This window comes from Furipterus horrens, unplaced genomic scaffold (assembly GCF_987537825.1).
Source record: "Furipterus horrens unplaced genomic scaffold, mFurHor1.1.pri manual_scaffold_4, whole genome shotgun sequence".
Taxonomy (NCBI): Eukaryota; Metazoa; Chordata; class Mammalia; order Chiroptera; family Furipteridae; genus Furipterus; species Furipterus horrens.
The window spans coordinates 9056850-9077753 of record NW_028327174.1 but is presented as its reverse complement, the minus strand read 5'-3'; the positions used below and the strand labels follow the sequence as shown (position 1 = coordinate 9077753).

Sequence of the window (20904 nt, the reverse complement as noted above, 5' to 3'; positions counted from 1 at the left end):
TTTACCTGGTCCCTAAACTATACACCACCAACTGTGAGTAACACGTGCTCACAGGTGTGTGTGTGGGGGGTGTGCATGCGGGTGTGCACAGGTGTGCGGCTGTGCAGGCACACACACATGCCTTGCAGCCCACACCATAAAGTCGTCGGCTGTCATTTTAGGGATCTACCAAGTCCCAAACTCCCTTTTCAACTTGCCTGCTCTGCTAGCCCCTTCTCATCCCCTTAAGAGTCTATGCCTTGACATTTAGAATTTTACATTTTACTGGCAAAACACAGAAAAAATTTTTCACTATCAAAGTTTAAGAAATCCAATATACATATTTTTTGTGTGTGTGTGCGTGTGAAATAACAAAAATAAAAAGTACAGAGCTTTACTATGTAATTATAGCATTTTAAAGTTGTAGTTAAAAATTAGTTTACTTCTTAGTAAAGAGTTAAATCTTAAGGATTCAAAGAAAAATAAAAGTTACCCCAAAATGCAAATTACCAATATATAATAGTAGAAATTTATCACTTTTTATTATGCCTTATAGCACTGTCCCTTCCCAAAACAGTACCTGGCAATGAGCATGGACTCATAACTGATGAATGAATGGACTAAATATATTTTAAAAAGAAGAACCAGGGGTCTATAAATATGGGGGGGGATACTTTTAATTAGCATTTCAATTGTCTTGAATTTGCTAAAGAAATGTGCTCATAAAAAAGATTACATCAAGAAAAGACAATAAAATGAATACTGTTCTCTTCACAACATTTATTAGGTAATACCAGAGCATACCTTATAGATGAAGCCCATTAGAGTCTCAATGTAAAACCTTTTTAAATGGATGCCTTATTAGGTCCCTCTTGTCTGCTCTGAAAAGAATGTCATGTCAATATAAAATCTGTCTAAAATCTGCAAAATGGTAAATCTCTAAAAAAAAATGGTAATATTCTAAAAAAATTCATTTTTGTTTCAGTTGTTTAGAATTCTGATCACATGTTCCCATTAAAAGAAACACACACACACACACACACACACACACACACACGGGCTGGAGTGGCAGACCAGACCATAAGAGCCTAGTAATGCAACAAGGGAGTGAGAGAATGCTTGCATCCGCTGAACCAGTATTGCTACCTGAACTACCATATAGCTGAAATGGAAGTAAAAAGAAAACTGGACAGTTAAAATAGCTGCAAATTACAAATAATGCCAATTTAATTAAATAATAATTTTTCTCAAATCATCATTCACATTGGTTAGTAAAAGACAGACTTAATTCACTAAGGAAGGAGCAGCTGCTTCTATGGAGACCTGGAGGAAGAAGTAAGAGTGCTTACTTTCAAGGGCTTTAGTGGCTGGTGCAATATTTGGCGGGTGAGGGGGTTCTAGCTTTTTAAAATATAATTGCAATTTTATTTCAACAGCTACAACATTTTCATCTCCCCTGATTCAAATGTAAGTCTAGTCAATTAACCATAAAGAAAGTAAAAAAAAAGTTTTTTTTTATTTTTAAAGGAATAAAGTGATAGAGCAGACTTCCAACCAGTGTGCTGTGGCATTTTTATAACATGCAGTACCTGACTCTTTAGTCAGGGGCACTGACCTCTTTTCCCTTAGACTGTCAGATTCAAAAAAAAGAAGAAGAAGGCAGAACCAACACAACAATAGCCGTCCAGTGTGAACGAATCAAAATTACAGCTACTTTTGGTCAGATGAGCAAAAACTATAGTAGTTTGTGTGTGCGCGCGCCTCAGAATTTTAGTAATTAGTTTATATGTGCCATGAAATGAAATAGGTTGAAAATTACTGAGACAGAAACAAAGAAAGGGAAACAGCAGATTTAGAACAGAATGGGGAAGGGAAAAGTAAGTGCTTAATAAATACCTGAAAGGAGAGGAGGGGAGAAAAGACGAGAGAGAAGAGGGAAGAACGTGACTATCTTAAAGAGTGCTGGAAGTGGGAAGGACTCAAGCTTAAACAGTACAAGAGGAAGATGGAGGTAAAAGGTACAAAGAAGGACCCAACATTCCCATAACATTTTCCAAGGGGGGAAGAAAACAGGAGCTAAGCAGGAGCCCCTGAATCCGACAGTTCTCAGTCCTGCCCCTCGGGAATGCAGCTGACTCCTGACTCCGAACAGCTAGGCTGGGCCTAGAAAGGTCAACAATCATAATAACTAACATATACTGAACATTCACCCTGTACCAGGAAGTGTTCTGAGAGCTTTACACGGCTTCAAACAACCCTCTGAGACACTGTTTTTGTTCTAACTTTATAGATGTGAGCGCACAGTATACGCCTAATGTCACCAAGGCAGAACGCGCGGATCCAGGTCTGAAACCTCGCCCATCTGGTTCCAAAGCCTGCACCAGGCAGCACCACCGCCCCTCCAGTATAGACCATTACTGGGGACAAGTGGTCCCTAGTAAATGAGAGACAACGACCAGTGACAAACACAGAGAGTTCCACACACTAGATTCCTAGAGATCCTAAGTATTCCCTTGTTAAAGAAAAAGGAACAAGTAGAAAACCCCTGGAATGTAGCACCCATTTGACAAATACTTGCTGACCACCATTCACTGTCCCAGACACCACTGTGGACACACAGCAACAAACAAAACCAGACAAAAAACCTCTATAGGAGAAGAGTCAAGTTGGGGGGGGGGAGGATGTTTTTATAATATACTACAAGATAGTAAGGGCTACAGGGAATTTAAAACAGAATAAATAAAGAGCTAACTGAAAAGGAACATTTGAACAAAAATGTAAGGGGGCTGGAGAAGACAGACCTGAGGGTGTCTGGAGAAGAGCGTTACAAATGGAAGAAACAAGGGCAAAGCGCCCCTCGTGAGTCTAGGGAACAGCAGGAAGGCGGGGGCTGCAGAAGGAGAATGAGGAAGGGGAAGAACAGGAAACTGCGTCCAGAGGCACCTGAGAGCCAGCAAGACCAGAGCCTTGTACGGACTCCAGCTTTCCCTGAGTGAAACTCATTAGTGGGTCTTTGAGCATGATCAGATTTATATTTTTAAAGGATCACACGAGATGCTGTGTTTGGAATAAATTAGAGTCAGTGGTGGCAGCAGGGAGACCGGGTAGAAGACTGTTACAATAATCCAGGAAAAAGAGGCTGGTGTACTGACCCAGGATAGAAGTAGTAGAGCTACTGAAGATGGGTCAGCTTTAGGCTATTTTTGAGAGGCAGAGCCTAAAAGACTTGCTGGTTAGTAAGACGAGTGAGGGAGAAAGGAGAATCCGGGATGACAGCAAGCTTTTTTTGGTCCAAGCAACTGAAAGGTGTCATTATCTGAGCAGGTTCAGCTTGGACAAGTTAAGTTTGAATAACTATTACATGTGGAAATGTCAATTAGGCAGCTGGATATAAACTTCCAGGGAGAGTTCAGACCTGTAGTTATATATTTGAGAGTCATTAACACACAGATAGTATTCACTCCTTGGTATACCATCAATGTCCACCGGGGCCGGGTTTTCTTTTTGAGCAATTCTGTAAGTAAGGATTTGTATTTTATGACTTATTCTTTCTTAGTGGTACTTCTTTAAAAGTTACTTTAAAAGAATAATAAACTCATTCTCTCTTGCAATTAACCTGTGGGTTCCTTGGCCCCTTGTATATAAATTTAAGGTGCATTATGAGATTTTTAGGGATCTTATTTTTCCTGTAACTTGAAACATTCTGATTTTTCACCAACCTTTGTTCATTAATTATTCCTAACCATGTTTTAAAAATGGCTAAAATAATAACTGAACAAATGGCATACTCAGAAGATTGATGCAGAAGTAGAAATAAATCACTAGCACATCATCCTTCACTTTTCTTATTGCATTGTACAAAGTGTTGCATCACCTTTCAAGAAGGCATTAAAGTAGACTGGAGACACCGTCTTTATAGTTTGCTTAGTTTTCACTCAATACAATTAAGAATTCAGTTTTTCACTTCCCCTCCATAACGACAAAGAAAAGAAAAACAGAAAAATGTTTCACAACTATTAGATGAATCAAAAGGTGAATACAAACGTGGATAGCAGTACACGGAACTCTAATAATAAGAATGAAATTTAATATGTAAGCGAAATTTTGAGATGTCTTTAGATGACTATAGCCTAACCTAGAATACAATCTTGACCAAAGTAAAAAATCAATATTGAACAAAATAATTCTAAGAACAAAAAAGAACCATGGTAGTTTCCTCCAGTTCAACAGAATTTCTTCATCAGTATTTTGCAACAAGAACTGGGATTATCAAGTTATGCTAAAAGGACATGTGATAGTGTTCTTTCATCTCTTAGAATGAGACAAAATTTACAGTTAAGTGGCCATGGGCTAGAGGTGGGACTGCTGGAGGGAAAGGGGGGTACTGGGCAGAAGGGAGCAAAGGGGGAAAAAATTGGGGCTACTGTCACAACATAATCAATAAAATATACTTAAAAAAAAATAGCTAGCGCCTGAATCTGGAATCAGAATGAAAATGTGTAAGATCCAGGTTTGATGTGCGACAACTCTTAAGCAATTAAATTACATACAAAGCAAGTTGCCTTCTGAGGTATACATGCTTTCAAAAGCAGGAAAATGAGGAACAAAAACTTGGAGAGCGTGCCAGGGCGACATCACTTCTTTGGAAGGCTCAGCTCCGCACGGGCGGTGGGAGAAGAGCTACAAAAGCAGCAGGGGCAGGCCTGAGGGCCCCCGCAGTGCGAGCACGCGCGGACAGGGAACCTCCAGCTCCGGCAGAAGCGTGGCCGCCACAACGCCAGCACCGGTGTGGGGCTGGTCTGAGCACCACTCGGCAAAACCCCTCGTTGCCTTGTGCTATGAGGAAGAACAGGGTTGAATTTTAATGGTTTTTCACAGACGGAAAAGGAAGAGAAATCGAGAGCCCATTATTTAGATTTCAAAGAGATTCGATGCTTCTTTCAGTCCTTAACGCTTTTCTTAGCTCAGTGTTTTCTCAACTAGTAACAGATTCAAAAACCCCTATTAAAAAAAAAAAAAAAAAGACCTGAAGTGATCCTGTACTATTAACAAGGGTAAGGAAGGGCAGACACACTGATGGCGTGAGATTCAGCCAAGACTTGGAAAAGAATGACTGGAGGATGGCTCGTGTCTATTTTCTTCAATACGGTTGGCATCAGCACAGTGAATGCCTCCTTTTGCAGGAAAAGCTTCAATTATAAGATTGCAAATTAATAATTCCTCACACAGGTAGGAAATGAACTTGCTGGAATAAATACAGAAGTAGAAAGACAATGTCTATCCTCCCAACCCTAAGCATGGGCTCGTATAATAGAAAGAAAGAAAAACGATACAAAAAGGACAAGAGGACACAAAGTACTGCCCTTCCCTACCTTTTTGTGTGATTCCTGAGACTACCTCTGATTTTTCTCAGGTCTTAACAAAAAGTTTTAGAGCCACGCCCCTCAGATTCATCTTTAGACTATCATTCTCCTGACAGTGCCCTTAAATTCTTAAACTGATCTTTGCTAAGAACACTTGTCCTAATATTACCATCATCTGCCATGGAGAAAGGCTGAGAATTTTCAAAATCATAGTCCTTGCTGCTTTTTTGGTTAACAGTCCTTTCCTCAATTTATTAATCAACTCTCACACTTCACTATAAGCAGCAAGAAGAAACCAGGGGTACCTTCAACATTTTGCTTGGAAATTTACATAGCTCAATCTCCCAGTTCCTTAGGTACTTTTTCTGCTTTCCATAATTATGAACAATAGCGTTGCTAAACTTTCTGCCCTTACTTCAGGTTTCCTTTTCTTTAAGTCCCCATGGCACTCTCCTCAAAGCCCCAGATTTTACAAAGTGTTTAAGGTACTCTTTCACTAACACTCTCTTCAAAGTCCATCACCCAGTTCCAAAGCCACTCCCACATTTTAGATTTTTGCTACAGAAGCACCCCACTTCTGGTACCGAAATCTTTAGGGAGAGAGCTAGAGAGGGGAAGCACCTAAGGTGAAAGCCACCTTTCTTTGTAACCAAGTCTTGGAAGTGACGTTCTATCACCTTCCCCACATTCTGTTACTTCAAAGTGAGCCCCTAGGTCCAGCCTACACTCAAAGGCAGGCATGCCAGGAGTGGGAATCATCGGGGACCGGCCTGGAGGCTGGCTGTCACGGACTAGTTGAAAGCATTACAGCACACTGATTACAAGTACTGGCTGAAGCAGGACCACTGGGTTTGACTCTTGCTTCCATGTCATAGATTATTTCATAACAATAAAATAATAGTGGTGAAATGAGCTGACCCAGCGCCTCATACACAGGAGGCACCTGGGAATCTTTGTTCCTTCTCCTTTCCGATCCCAACTGTTTTATTAACAGTCTTGAAAATTTCTCCAGTAGTGGATGAAATCTGCAGACATCTAGTACTAGGGCAACATGGTACTGAGCAACATGCAAAAATATGATTCTGACTTTCAATAAGTACAGGAAACTTATTTTTTATTAATTGAATAAAATTAAACAAGAAAACAAAAGGATAAAAACAATCATCCAAAATTAATGAATACAGCAGAGGGGAACATACACACAATAGCAACTATTATCTCCCAAGCTCGTGTCCCGCCCACATGGCCATCTGCTCTTAAATTGTAATGTTTAGTGAGACTTTCAAACTAATCTTGGCAAAAAAATTATACTGTTTTTTATCTAATTGGCAACTATAAGTACAATAAACAGAATAAATAAATCATTAAGAATATTTTTATTTAGATGTCAGTTGATCTGAGGAGTAAGTCAACAATGTGACTGTGAAGTAACATCACCCCCATCTTACAGATGAGACACAGCACATAGCGATCTTGTAACGCCTTAGAATCACAGCGCAGGTTAATGACTGGGCCATGGGCAGACCTGGGACCAGCATGTGATGTAATACACAATGAAGCTAGGATCGGTCACTTCTGATTTTCAAAGATATGGCAATCTGGCTAAAATAGCCAGTGATTAAGGATTCACCTCTCATTCAGGAAAAGATAACTTGACAGTTTTGTTTTGTTTTTTAATAAAACGTAGGCTTTGATTTATCTTATCTCTGATTTAATGGTCTAGATTCAAATAAGAAAGTAAAACATGAGTTACTACACAAATAAGATAGTACAGAACCTACAGATTTAAGTGGAAGCAAAACCCAATATTTTAGTTGGACACTTTGCTACACAGTTCATTACATTAAGAATATTTAATTAACCTTTCAACAAATATTTGTGAAGTGCCTATTCTACGCTGGCCTTTTTAAATTAGAAGTACTGTATGTTATCTCATTTCATAATAGCGAAGGGTGCCAAAAAAAGCCTCTGTGAAGAGGAGCAGCAAGCTCGCATTCAGAGGAGAAGGTTAACTGCAAACAAGAAGGCGATGCTTACAACCAGATCAGAAGTTTTAAAAGCAGCACAAAAACAAAGAAGAGAACAGGGTAGTTAGTGAAGGAGGACGGTAACTCCTAATGCCGACTTTACTCATTGCAAGAAGAAACTGAAGGACCTGAGGTGGCAGGAAGAAGCTTCCTCGGGACAGCTGTGGCAAGCATCCCTTTGACTTTGGCACTTAAGGAGGAAGTGACCATTTGATCATTTCTTTTGAGGGATGGTAATTTCTAAGGGATTCCGTTTGATTATCAGAAACATTCATTAAACATCTATTTTGTACTGCACAGGAGGATACCAAATGTCTTGGGAGATGTAGCCCCCCCATGTCCCTTCACCAATATGGGTGCTTTGACCATGTTGATTTTCACCCTCTCCCAAACGTACCATTTAAAATCTACAAAAATGAATATTTGCTTAATTGGTTACAAATTTATTTCCTAATTTATAAATTTTAGGAAGTCACAAAATTCCATATTCTGGTTTGAAACATGACAAATTATACTTGTTTAAAGTTAAATGCCATATTAAAACAAACAATATTAAAACATACGTATCAAAACAAGGCCACTTTCTTATACAACTGGAACCTTATCACCTTTTAACATTCATGCAATGCATAAGGCTTTTGACGCCACTTAATTTTATTCACTTTCAAACCCTGATCCCAAGGCCTTTTAACCAACACACCTGAACGACCACAACAGTTAAACAGTTATTGCTATCGCTGCTTCGGGTCCCTCCCCAGACCATCCCAGCCACAGAACCCAATTACAAAGCACTTTTTCAGGGAAGTTAAATATTCACATGCTGAAAAATTTTAAAGTAATTCCTATTTTCTACGAAACAATAATCTAGCATTCAACATCTTCTCGTTTATCCATCAAACCATTGCTTCCATTCCTGTCCCTTCCAATGAGACCGGCCTCTTCACTATTCCCCAAAGTTTCCTTCTTCCCTTCTTTTCACCCCACAAATGTCCAATCAGTGCCTACTATGTGCCAAGCACCTTTCCAGGCACAGAAGATACACCGGTGCCTTCAGAGAGCTTACATTCTAGTTGGAGGAGAAAAACATCAAACAAACAAATACACACCAAGTCAAATGGTGGTGGGTGCTAAGGAGAAAAATTAAGGTCAGGAAAGGCAGTGGAAAATGTTGCACAAAGGGGCAGGTAAATACCATGTTCATTGGGTGCTCATGATAACATGACACTCGAGTAGTGGAATCTGGAGAGAGACCAGGATGGTAGGCAAGTGCTAAAGCCCTGAGGCAAAGGTATTCTGATATGTTCCAAGAACGGCCAGGAGCGTAGAAGAACATGAGTTCAAAGACTCGGCCAGGGCTTTATAGGCCAGGATAGGGCATTTGATTTTTACAGTGAGTAACATAAGAAGCCCCTGGAGAGTTTGGGGCAGAGTAGCAATATTATGTGACATTTAAAAGGCGCATTCTAGCTGCTGTGCTGAGGACAGAGCTTGGGGAGGGGGTTGCAGAAGAACAGAAGCAGCGAAGCTGGTTAGAAAATTATTGTAATAATACAGGCAAGAGATAATGGTGGCTTGGGCCAGGATGAAAGCTATGGGACTCTCAAGTAGTCAAGTTTCGTGTTCATTCTTGACACCACACCTCTGCTTATGCCAGCTCTCCATCTGGCGTGCCTCTCTTTAGTCTTGCCAGACTCTCGCTTAAATTATAGCTCCTTCAAGAAACCTTCCCGAACCAATCCCCATCTTCAGTGATTGCCCATTTTTCTGAGCTCCTGTTGAGAACTGCATGTTATCACCTACTGATTGGCATGTAGTCTTTGCTACAATGCATCATTATTCATCTATTTAACTTCCGCATCTGTCCTTTTACCCCATTATTCTTGAGAAAAGCGGGGGAAATTTTAACAACTCTTGGTATCCTCGTCATGCTACATAAAATAAATATTCAATAAATGTTTGATGATAAACTGAATCACTTAGAAATTGCTATCTCTCAAAAGAAATTATCATAAACTCACTTCTTCCTTAAAATGCCAGAGTCAGAAAGGTGCCTGACATGGCTGTCCTCTGCCCATCACCCAGGCCACATGTCACCTTGCGCTCCAGCCCACCACGTCGCTTACCTGGCCACAACCCGTTTCTCTGGCCCAGCAGCATCAGCATCACATGGACATTTATTAGAAATGTAAAAACCCAGGTCCACCCACATCTAATGGATCTAAAACTCTGGAGGTGGGGCTCACAATCTGTGCATTCTGAGATACTATAATGTTTGAAAACTATTGCTCTGCCTTATTAAAGCTTCAACTAATTACCCTGCTTTTCCAAGGGATTTCTGGAACAATCCCATCATTTTCGGAAGTCCGTCCCCCTTTCCAGGTGGCTCCCCCCACACAGCTCTGTACAGCCACTTGTCTGACCCCATCTCCTGCTCTTCCTCGCGCTCCTGACCCCAGAAGCCATGAGCTATCTATCCCTCAGCCAGCTCTTCCACACACTCACTCTCTGCTCTGTGATGTTCCCCTCACCTTCTGCTTCGAAAGGAAGCCTGGCTGGCCCTGAGAATACTCCTTCTGCAGTGAAAGCTTTATTCCTGCCCATCTCATACCTCAGCAGGGGCAAGCATCCCCCGTGTTCTCCACTAACATTTAGGGTTGGACCTTCCAAGAATCCTCCTTGTTTTCCAACACCACTTCCAAACCGCTTCTCTTCCCTCCAGCCGAACTTCCGATCCTTCAGAACAGGTATCACCTGCCGACCTGCCCAAGTCTGAGGACAGGCCTCCCTGCCCTCGTCCTCTATCAGTCTTGTCATTCCTGATGCCTTCGCGGTGACACCCACACAGATGGTTTATCTAATACCCTGGCCTCCCAGTGGTGGTTTTAATGGCTTTAGCACCAACTCTGTTTTTTACCACCTCACCTAAACCGCCCAACCAGCACTGTATCATCAACAACCACACCGCCTCCCAAAACCTGGAGCATTTCAAGCAGTCTACCCTCACATCGTCAGGCTGGCTTGCTCTCGTCGTTCTCCCACGCCAGCATTTCTCCAACAATCTACAAGTTCATCTACCACATTTCCACTCCTCCTCCTCAGGGTCTGACTTCCCTCCTAAACCAGCTTAGATTTTAGGGTCCAATACTCTACGTGGCCCTTTTCAAAAATCTTACTTCCCTTGTCCCTTTTTCTCTTAGTCTAACGTATTTGGTAAAATCTCAACTCCTGGTTAAATCCAACTATCTTCTCACTCCCACCTGCATCTAAACAGAAGACCGCTGGATAAAAATCACACAGCTGACTTGCCACACCGCTCATATCAAGTTTATGACCACAGATCTCAAGCCCACTCCCTCTCTCTAGTAAGTTCACTCCGGTTTTTTGAGATGACCACTGTTTCACACTCGTCTTTGCTCCTTAAATCTGCAATACTCGTTCTCTGCTCCCTCCACATTGGGTCAGCTACGCTCACCTTACCTGATATAAAGAAAGCAGACGCAATCAGAGGACTCACCGTTCTGCCTGAAACCAAGGCCACCAGCCTATCTGGCTCCAACCCCACCAGGCCCTCCTTCCTATTAAAAAGAAAAAAAAGTGCTTCTGGCCCTATCTAAGGCCAATCCCTCCTCTGTGTGCTGGATATAACATACTTTGCTCCCCTAAGTAGGCTCCTCCTTTTCAGCACCCTCATTTCTTCCCCTCTGCTGGATCTTTCCTACTGAAATAAACACGCCTTAATATCATCCACGTTTTAATAATCCTCTCTTGAACCCACACGCCCATCCGGTTACTACCCCAATCCTTTGCTCCACTCCACAATTAAACAATATTCAGTCTCATCTTCATCTATCAACTAAGAACTCAAGCCATTCCAACTGGCTATTTATCCCCATCATTCCAAGTGGAACGGCTTTTAACAAGCTCACCAACAACCAACATCCTACTGAGGCCAACGGCCCGTTACTTGGTCTTCAATTACACAGACCCAGCACATGCTTCTTCAGTTTCTGATCTCACATACTCGCCTTGTTCCCCTCCTACCCTACCAAATTCTAAGTGTCCTTCAGACCTCTACTGACATGCCTCAGCTCTATTCTCTAGTCACATTTCCTCACAAGGTGTCAGACATGTGCCGATGAATCTGAGCTGTACCCCCTCAGCTCACACCTCTCTCCTGAACTCGACTCACACCGAACCATCATAAACTTCTCCACCTGGATGTCTAATAGACATTTCAAACTTTAATAAGAAGTCCAAACCATAAACACTGTTTTTCTTTGTACTCCCTGTTCTGTTGTAAGGAGATGGCCCCTCCACCCTAATTCCTCAAGCCAAAAGCGGAATAACCCAGATCCCTCTTCCATCTCACTACACACACAAGACCTCTTCAGTCCTATCAACTCGCCAGCCATAGTCTAGGCCATCACCTCTTGCTTAGATACAGTAATAGCTTCCTGACCTTCCTTACCACTTTACTAAAGAATATCACTCTCTTGCTTAAATCTCCCAAAACCTTTCTATTTTAACCAGAACAAAAATGGCTACCATGGGGACCATTTGGCCCTCGCTACATCTCCAGTCTTACCTTCCTACGTTTTTTTTCTCTGCACTCCAACCACAGCACCCTTCTTTTTGACTACCCCAAATGCATTCCCATCTGAAGACTGTATTTGTCACTCCTTCCGCCTGTAATGCTTTCTTTCCCTGTTTTGACAGGACGGTGATTCTTATCATTCAGGCCTTTTTCACCCCAGCCAAAGTACTCAGGTTCATATGACTTTGTCGTCTATATCTATAGCATAGTTTCTGAAATTATCTTGTTTGCTTAGGTGTTTACAGTTTTCTTTTTTCAGTTAAAAAATACAAACTATGGGAAAAAATTTATTTTATTCATGGTCTTTCCCAATCCCTCAGAAAGTGATCAGCACAGGTTAGTCATTAAAAATGTGTTAACTGCCTTGGCTGGCGTGGCTCAGTGGACTGAGTGCTGGCCTGCAGACCAAAGGGTCACTGGTTCAATTCCCAGTCAGGGCACACCTGGTTGCGGGCCAGGTCTCCAGTTGGGGGCATGGGAGAGGCAACCACACACTGATGTTTCTCTCCCTCTCTTTCTCCCTCCCTTCCCATCTCTCAATAAATAAATAAACAAACAAACATAATATATATTTTTAAAGTGTTAACTGTTTGAATCTCATATATTAATATAATGATTTGTTTACCTCCTTACAGTTTTTTTTAGCTTTTAAAATATGCATCAAACCAGTTTCACCCAAACTATAAATATAAATTCTGCAATAATAATAGAAGCCTCTTGTTATCTTTCTAATATATAAATCTGATCATATTTCATCCTGCTTAAAAATCTATCTGTGGGTCCTTACTAGAATAAGCAAACAAACAAATATCTTAAACTGTTCAAATAATCTGGCTTCTGAATTTTAAGTTTTTATTCCACTCATCCCACATATACAAGCCACGTGGAATTATATAATTCCCAAACATATCTGCTTTTTCACCAATCTATCCCCTGTTGGAAAATCTGTGACCCTTTCTACATCTCACCCACTCTGCCTGTCCACCTCCCTCTTCTGTAAAGACTTTTTGAACTCCTAAATGCTGTTAAGTTCATCTGGCCTCTATCTGCTTTACTTCCTATTAAATGGGAGAGTTCTTACTCCTAGAGCCAACCCCACTTTCTCAAAGTATAAGAGCAATGATTCTTTCTCTTATACATACCACGTCTCCTCCTCAAATGGATTTAATCTATTAGCTTTTAAACACAATCAAGTCTCGTTTATTTAAAATGAAACGAATAAACCCTTCTCTACTTTTCCTCATACTCTTCCAGCTACTCTCTACATTCCTTCAGAGTCAAACTTTTCCAACAACTGTCTATACCCACTGATTCAATCTCCACTTCCCTGCTTCCCTTCTGACTTCACTCTTGGGCTTCTGACCGCAGCAGTCCACAGAAACAGCCCCTGCAAAGGTCACCAGTGACCTCCATGTTGCTAAACCCACATGTCACGTCTCTCTTCCTGCCACTCTTTTATCTTAATTCCCTAGTGTCCTAGTTTTCCTACTGAAGAACAAGTTCTCTGGGACCCTGTTCCCTGCCTCCTTTGAGAGTTCATCTCCTCTACCAGGCATTAACTTCTCTTCTTGCTCCACATTTTCTCTCTATAGGCCAGTCTCCTCTTAAGCCATGATTGTAGCCTACAGCTACAATTACTATTGCTTGCATATTTCTTGCAAATCTGTAGCTTAAGCCTCTATCTTTCCTTATGTTTCCAGAACTAGGTAGCCAACTATCTAAGCAGTATTTCCCCTTAACATCTCAAAGTTACCCAAAAAAACTAAATCCATAGTCAAACTCATGATCCCCTTCATCTTATTCCAGAAACCAAACCAACCCATGTCCTCTTCCAAATCATGACAATAGCTGTCATACAGTTCTCGTTCTCTCTAGCATGTTGTCATTATCATTCTCTGTCACTTAGACTATTACACAACAATCACCTAACTACTCTCTGCATTCTTACTCCCCTCTAATCCGTGTAGACGACTTTTAAAAAACAAACCTAATTATAATTTCCACTTCAGCCTATTCCAATCTTACTTAAAATCTTTTAATGGCTTTTCACTGCCAAATATCTAGTCACAGTATCTGGCCTCCCATGTTATCTGAACTAAACTGTTCCTACATTTTGTGATAACTCAATTTGCTATTAAGTCTAGTTCTCTAACCGTGCAGAACAATTAGAATGGCAAAATAGTGATGAGTGCTGAGCATTAAAAGGTCAGCCTGCCTGTGACCTCAATAATAGCTGCTGTTATCATTACCTTATATTCTGCTTGGTATGAAATGCTTCCAAAACACTTTAACATAGGTTATCACAGTGATCTGTTAGGTATTAATAGTCCCATTATAAAGATTAGAAAGATAATACTAAAAAGGTCACACACCGACAAATGGCACCATCAAGACCAAAAATTGTATCTTTTGACTCACAGTCCATGATTTCCATGTTTTATGATAAAGGCATCAGTTAGTTACTACTTTATTTCTAAAATGATCGACATACAGTTTTCTAAGATTACTTCATTAATGTTCTCCTAAGAATTATCATATCCTTTTTACAGCCTAGAAAATCAAGGTATATACAGTTTAGTAACTTGTCTCAAGTAATTAATGGGTATGGAAACAGAATTCAGGTACCTTAATTTTCACTTCTCTACTCTGTCGGTATCATGCTAAATGATAGCAATGATCAATCTGACACCACTGAACCAAAAAATAAAAAAAAGTTTTTAAAAAAAAGTGTGGTATAATAGGCTCTGAGGTCAGACAGACCAGAATTCAAATCCTACCTCTGCCAATTCTGGGCTGTGTGACTGTAGCAAGTTACTGAAATTTCTGCCTTAAAAATGAAGATAATAGCTAAGCCCCAGGTGTGTTGGGGACTAAGTAAGGTACAGGCCTAACAAGCATGTTATCACTCCGGAAATGGTTTAAACAAAACAAAAACATTAGCTTCTCCCCAAAGAGGACAGTGTCGAAAGAAGAGCCACAGAGGTTGTTTTGTTTTGTTTTTCAGGTGATGTGAACTTCTAGCTCTGCCATTTACTGCCTACCTGGCATGCACCCTCAGTCTCTTTCCTCATTTGTACAATAGAGACAATGACACCCAGCCCTTAGCATTGCTGTGAGGATGAAATAAGATAACACATCAAAGCACTTTCTTAATTGGATAGCATATCATACAAAAATCATTATGCTTGTGCACATACACTATCTATCACTGTGTTATAAATGACCGAAGACAGGAGACATCTAAATCATCTTTGTGCATGTGATAGCTGGGAGCACAGTCTTCTACCCATTACAGGCAGTCATCGAATGCTGGCTGAACTGACTTACTAAGAAGACAGGATTAAACAAAAATAAAACAACAATTCCCAATGAAATCCCAAAGTTCATCCATACAGAATAAAAGAGAGCCTGGTACCAGTCTAGCTAAGATCAACCCAGACAAGGAGAACACATCATGTCTTCTGGGAATTTCAATAAGCAGTCTGTAATTCTGTTTACTGGGTATCAATTATATAATCATCCAATAAGCAAGTTCCCTCAGAGCAGGAGTCGTGTGTGCGTTTCCCTCCCCCTCTCCACCCTCTCCCTATTTTGGACAATGAAGAGGAGAGAATAAGTGACATAATGAGCGCTTAGCAGCATTGCACCCCCCAAAACACAGTTGAGGAAAAAGCAACAGGGATGTTCTCCATCAGGAGGCACTTTAATGAGGGTTCTCTAGTAACACGTACTTAAAATACTGATTAAAGGGAGACATGTTTCACATAGAACGAGTTTGTGTTTGTCAAAGTCCTCCTTACAGCAACTCAAAGACATTCTTACACTACAGCAGATACTCTGGTGTCACGAGTAGTCTGTCTATGCGAGTGTGCAAAACGAAGTGCTGGCCCGCACTAGTCACTGACTGAGCAGCACGTGCCCCCTACTATGTTAAGCGTGTTTCACAGAATTATCTCATATCCTCACAATAATCCTGCATGACAGGCATTATTTTCCCTATGTGATAAATGAAGAAAATGAGGTTCAGAGGGGTTAAATAATTTGCTCAAAGCCACACAACCAGAAAGGCAGAGGTGGGGTTTAGATCTAGTCAAGTCCCTTAAAGCCACAATCTTTGCGCCACGCCAGGCTGTCTACTGATGCTACCAAAGTCGCTGAAAAGGAGGGCGACCCAACGGGAAAGAGGGGAGACCTGGCAAAGAGACACAGAGAGAGCCCAAGATGGCCTTCTCCCTCAGCGTTCTAGACACGCACAAGCAAATTAATGAGCTGCACCTAACCACACAAACTAAAATGCTTGGATGGGCTATAACTTTCACTCTTCGGCTCTACAGGTTCTAAAAATGTCCACACCACTCACAGGTATTGACAACTGAGCATAGTTCAGTAATTTTTGAAGACTACTTGGAAAACAGAACCTTTAACTCACTGCTGGTACCCAAACAAGTAGGCAATGGAAACATATGTTCCACAACTTGCTTATGTTTTCCAGTATCCAAACATTATGGCAAAATGGAGTGTTTTTCTGGCATACATACTGCTACACAAAATTCAGTTCACAGAATTTTGGAATTAAAAGAAGTTCTATTAACTTATGGATGTAGCAACTGAGGCTCGGAACAGTTAAATGATTGCTCCATGTCACATGGCTGGGTACTGGCCTAGACAAACTCCGATCTCCTATTCCTTGTCCAGTAAGTTTCTCCGCAGCACCTTCTCAACGCTTCCCTCTCAATGCTTGACCAGCTGCATTCCCTTTTCTTCCTGGGTGTCAGGCAGCTATAGCTCCTTTTGGACACTTTCACTGAATTCAACAAACGTGTGGGGCACTGGGCTAGCCTATGCAGGTAATAAAAGAGCTAACACACTTTTTACCCGCTAGACAGCGCTACCCAAATGCTCAGTTGTCTTCACACACACACAAAATGACAATATTTATACAGCACAAAGCGGCAAACAAACTGCAGTACGCACGGCCCATGTCACCGGGGGGATCGTAGGCCCCGCCTGGCTGCTCCAAGGGCTGAGGGGAGCAGCTACCTTGGCACGCGCGCATCCCAATCAAGCATGTGGATCTCTGGCTGGGAAGCTCTGCTCTAGGGCTAATAAGTGAAGGGGATTGAAACAAATTTACAAGTAACTAATGTAAGTACAAAGCAAATAACGGAGAAGACTGTCACTGTCTGCTTTCATCAAACATATATGACCGGAAATGAAGTTAATTCAACTTGCTTCCTTTCATAATTCATCTTCCAAACAAACCCAAAGACAGCATGCCCCATCCTCTGGTCAACAGGGAGCCGAGCAGTCCCACCAACAAGGCTGCGAAGACCCTAGACCCAGATGCCTCATTTACAGGGAGATGAAAAGTACTTAAAGCATGTAAGTGTGCCAGAAAAGTTCTTTGACCTCTAACAAATACTACAAAAATAAATCAATACAGGGGAGGAAATTACATTTCAAGGTCATATTCAAATATGGAGGGAGAAACAGGAAAAGCCCCTCCCAACACCCCCCCACACACAAACCCTCTGTGAACAAGCACTATAAACCTAGTTAAAATTCTGCCTTCTGGTATTTATAAATTTAGCCTGCCTGAGCCAAATAGGTTTCTGCAATTCCAGACATCTAGGCTGAAGGGCAAAGGGCAAAGTGAAACTTTCAGAAGCTGGCTAGTGGCCAAGGGCACCACATCTAGGAGGCTCCCTTAGCAACACACAACAGCTGCCTGCTTAAGAGAGGATACCGCCATTTTTGCAAGAAACTATAGATGTTCTTGTATTCAAAACTAAAAGCCGGCTTTATTTTTCTCCCTGTCATTCTCCTAAAAGTTATCACATTTCATAACTGAAAAACATCTCCAATCCCAGTATGTTTCCCTCCATTCCAAATTAAATGCCACAGTTAACAATAAATTAAAATAATGTGAGGTGTGAAGTTCTTGGCAAATATAAAATGCTTTAAAATGTCTGGTTATTAATTACTATTCTAGCTGCTACAGGCTTGGTTTCTAACTATGAGCAAGTTACTTGTTGTGACTTAATTACTTCCCTCATAAAATTTTAATAACAAATAGTGACCAACTGCACAAGACTATTGTGAAGGACAATAAAAATGATTACGGAAAAACTTATTAAAGTTTATTCCGTATTAAAATCATGCTTTCAAAAGCTAAAGAGATGGTTTGATTATCAAAGTCAGCCCCCCCCCCAAAAAAAAAACACAGGTGGATCCTGACCAACCAGGAAGGCTGCAGCTGCGCCAGGGGCTGGCTCATTTCACCTGCCCACCCTGCCCTCTCCAAACCTACCGGCAAGCCCAGAGCAGCACTGCACCAGGAGCTTACCCTTGTGCCTAGGTCTACCAAGATAAACAACATTGGGAAAAAAAAAAAAAAAAAAAAAAAAACAACCATGTCACAGTCACTGCTAGGTTTTGAAAACCTAACATCTGTGAGTAGCCGGGACGCGCAGCCTGTGCTCCGCGGTGAGGGCATCTGGGCGAGAGCAGGAGCTCGCAGCTTTCCACTCCTTATATGAGCAAGCGCAAGCCCTCACCCGCGGCACTGTGTACTCACCCAGAGGTACATCATGTCAGAGCCGGCTGCTCAGACTCAGCGGTCAGTTGATCCTGGACTGCAAAAAGGCACTTGTAGTAGGAAAGAAGGTGCCAGAATGGGGAACTAGGGTTTGGGGTGGGGAGAAACCCCCCAAAAATCCCTGGAGTTTAAAAAACAACTGATCTCCTCCCCCCTCCTCCCTGGTCTCCAGCTGACTGTTCTGTTGTTCTCTCTCCTCCCTCTCACCCTCTCTCTCCCTCTCTCTCTCTGGGAGTTCCCAGCCCCGTGTGTCTGAACTGGAGTGCACAGCACACTCTCTCTGTATTTGCCTTCAGGGAATCTCTCTCTCTCTCTCTCTCTCTCTCTCTCTCTCTGTCATTCTACTTCTAGAAACACAATCATCACTCACAGAGATTATTGCAAAAGGCAGGGATGGGTGGGGTTAGTAATAAACCACCAGCACCAGTTTCTAGAGCTAGAGATAAACTTGTTTAAGATGGGTTCTTTAAACATAAATGAAGCAATCAGAAAACTCTGACCTCCAAGATCAAGGGGAGTGAGCCAAGCTTCCTCTCTGTCCCAATTCTTCTGCCGCCTCTGGCAGAAGCCAAACATGAACACAGACCCTGCTGGAGGCCTACACCCCCTCCCCAAATGTCAGCCTCGCATCACTATTCTCTATAAAGTTTCACCACTAGTAATTCTGAATCTTAGAAGACTTTAAAACATGGAAATACACACACACACACACACACACACACACTGGAATAAGTGCTTGTCCTTTTCTATTACTTCTTCCTTCGTTCAGATCAAGAGTCTCCCTTCTGACAGGAGAAAGAAGGGTTTCAGAGTCAAGCGAATTTTGAGCCCCTACCATGTTGCCAATTCTTTACTGGGAATGGTGACAGAACAAGACCCAAAGCCTGGGTTTGCAATCTGGGCCTCCAATTACTTTCATCAAGGCTAAGGAAAGTTATTTAACCTGCCTAAGCCTCTGGTTCCTCGACCAAAAACTGGGTACAGTACTCCTTTTGAAGTTGTCGTAATTAGAGTGAATTGATATAACTATGTAAACTACCTGCCATGTTCCTAGGGACCACATTTTCTAATTCAGTTCAGTTCAAACATTTACTAAGTGCCTCCTATATGCCAGGCATATATTTATCCATTATGTTCAATGCTGAACATCAGATCACCTGTCCCAGCGGTTTTTACTTATAAAATAGGTGACTTCTCCGTGTGCCAATGCCCATGTTCGTGCCTGGCTTGCCGACCCTTTTCTCCATGTTCAAACCCAAACGCCCGGCCCAGCTGTAACTGATCTGTCCCTCTCCTGGGTGCCTGGTGTCTAACAAGACAGCCAGCACCGCTGCCAGTTTCTACTACAGGTATTTCCGTGCCCACAAATCTCATCTCCTTTACCCAAATCTTTCAGGGGAGAGTTCACTGAGTTTTTGGCCATGGAGTCTTTAGCATAACACCAAGTGCACAGTAGGTGCACAATAAGTTCTCAAAGGGGTCTGTGTTTTGAGGAATATTTCATTCCTCTAACTCATTAAACTAAAACAAAAACAAGAGCCCCACCACCTTCCAGCTGCCTCAGGGTTCTGTTTCCCTCAGACATGCTGGAACAGCTCTCTCCTGCTTATAAAATCTCCAAGTAAGGTCTGTGAGCCTCACATTCAAGGTAGGCCCCGTGCAGGTGGTACATTCCCCATCCGTTCTGAGTTACCTGAGTTACCTGCTACGTGTGAAGCTTCTTCTTCTCTTAAGGTAGACGTCAGGTCACTTTTCCTTTTCTTCTGCACCAAGATGTGCCTTTTCTCGCCTTCCACCTTCAGCTTGCAGCTCATTTAAACTTGGAGGGGTAGGGCAAATATTCTCAGCCTCACCCAAACCTTTTCTTTTTCTCTCTGCAAACCTCTCTCCTCCTTCCAAAGGCAGGATTACCTCTTTCCAGTACAAAAGAATTTATGAGACACCCTTTTTTTTTTAATGGAAAAACAAATCTTGACTTTCTATAAACTGCTAGTCTTTGATATGTCCATCATCAATTTTTTTGGCAACTCTTCTCTAGACTCCTAGCTCGTGCCCTAAACTTATGTCACCAGACCTGACACTATATTCTAAATAACTGCACTAAAACCACACACTAAAAGATTATGGTCCTTTCACATTCTGGAGACACAAAATTGTTAATATTCATTCTTAAGCAAGTATCAAAAACAAATACAATGGAATTTCACATACTGTCACGTTATGGTCTGATCTTTTAATCAAGTTTAGGGTAAGATAAAGGTATCTCTGCTCTTCTGCAGTAAAGTAGGATAAAAAGAGAGAAAAAGGGAGCCTCAAAATGAAATAAGAAAGACTAAAATGTCA

At 41.7% G+C, this 20904-nt stretch overlaps 1 protein-coding gene across 17 annotated transcripts in view; it reads right to left on the bottom strand.

The window, feature by feature from the left end:
- Nucleotides 1-20904, bottom strand: part of RBFOX2 (RNA binding fox-1 homolog 2) — a 248305-nt gene that overhangs the window by 109992 nt on the left and 117409 nt on the right. Inside the window, exon 1 of one of the 17 annotated variants that reach the window (XM_090272533.1) lies at nt 18541-18798. The exons of the other annotated variants lie outside the window; for them this stretch is intronic. Coding sequence (XP_090128659.1) covers nt 18541-18555 — 15 coding nt within the window. The 5' untranslated portion in view covers nt 18556-18798. Of the gene's footprint in view, nt 1-18540; nt 18799-20904 lie in introns of those variants that run through there. 17 annotated transcript variants of the gene reach the window in all.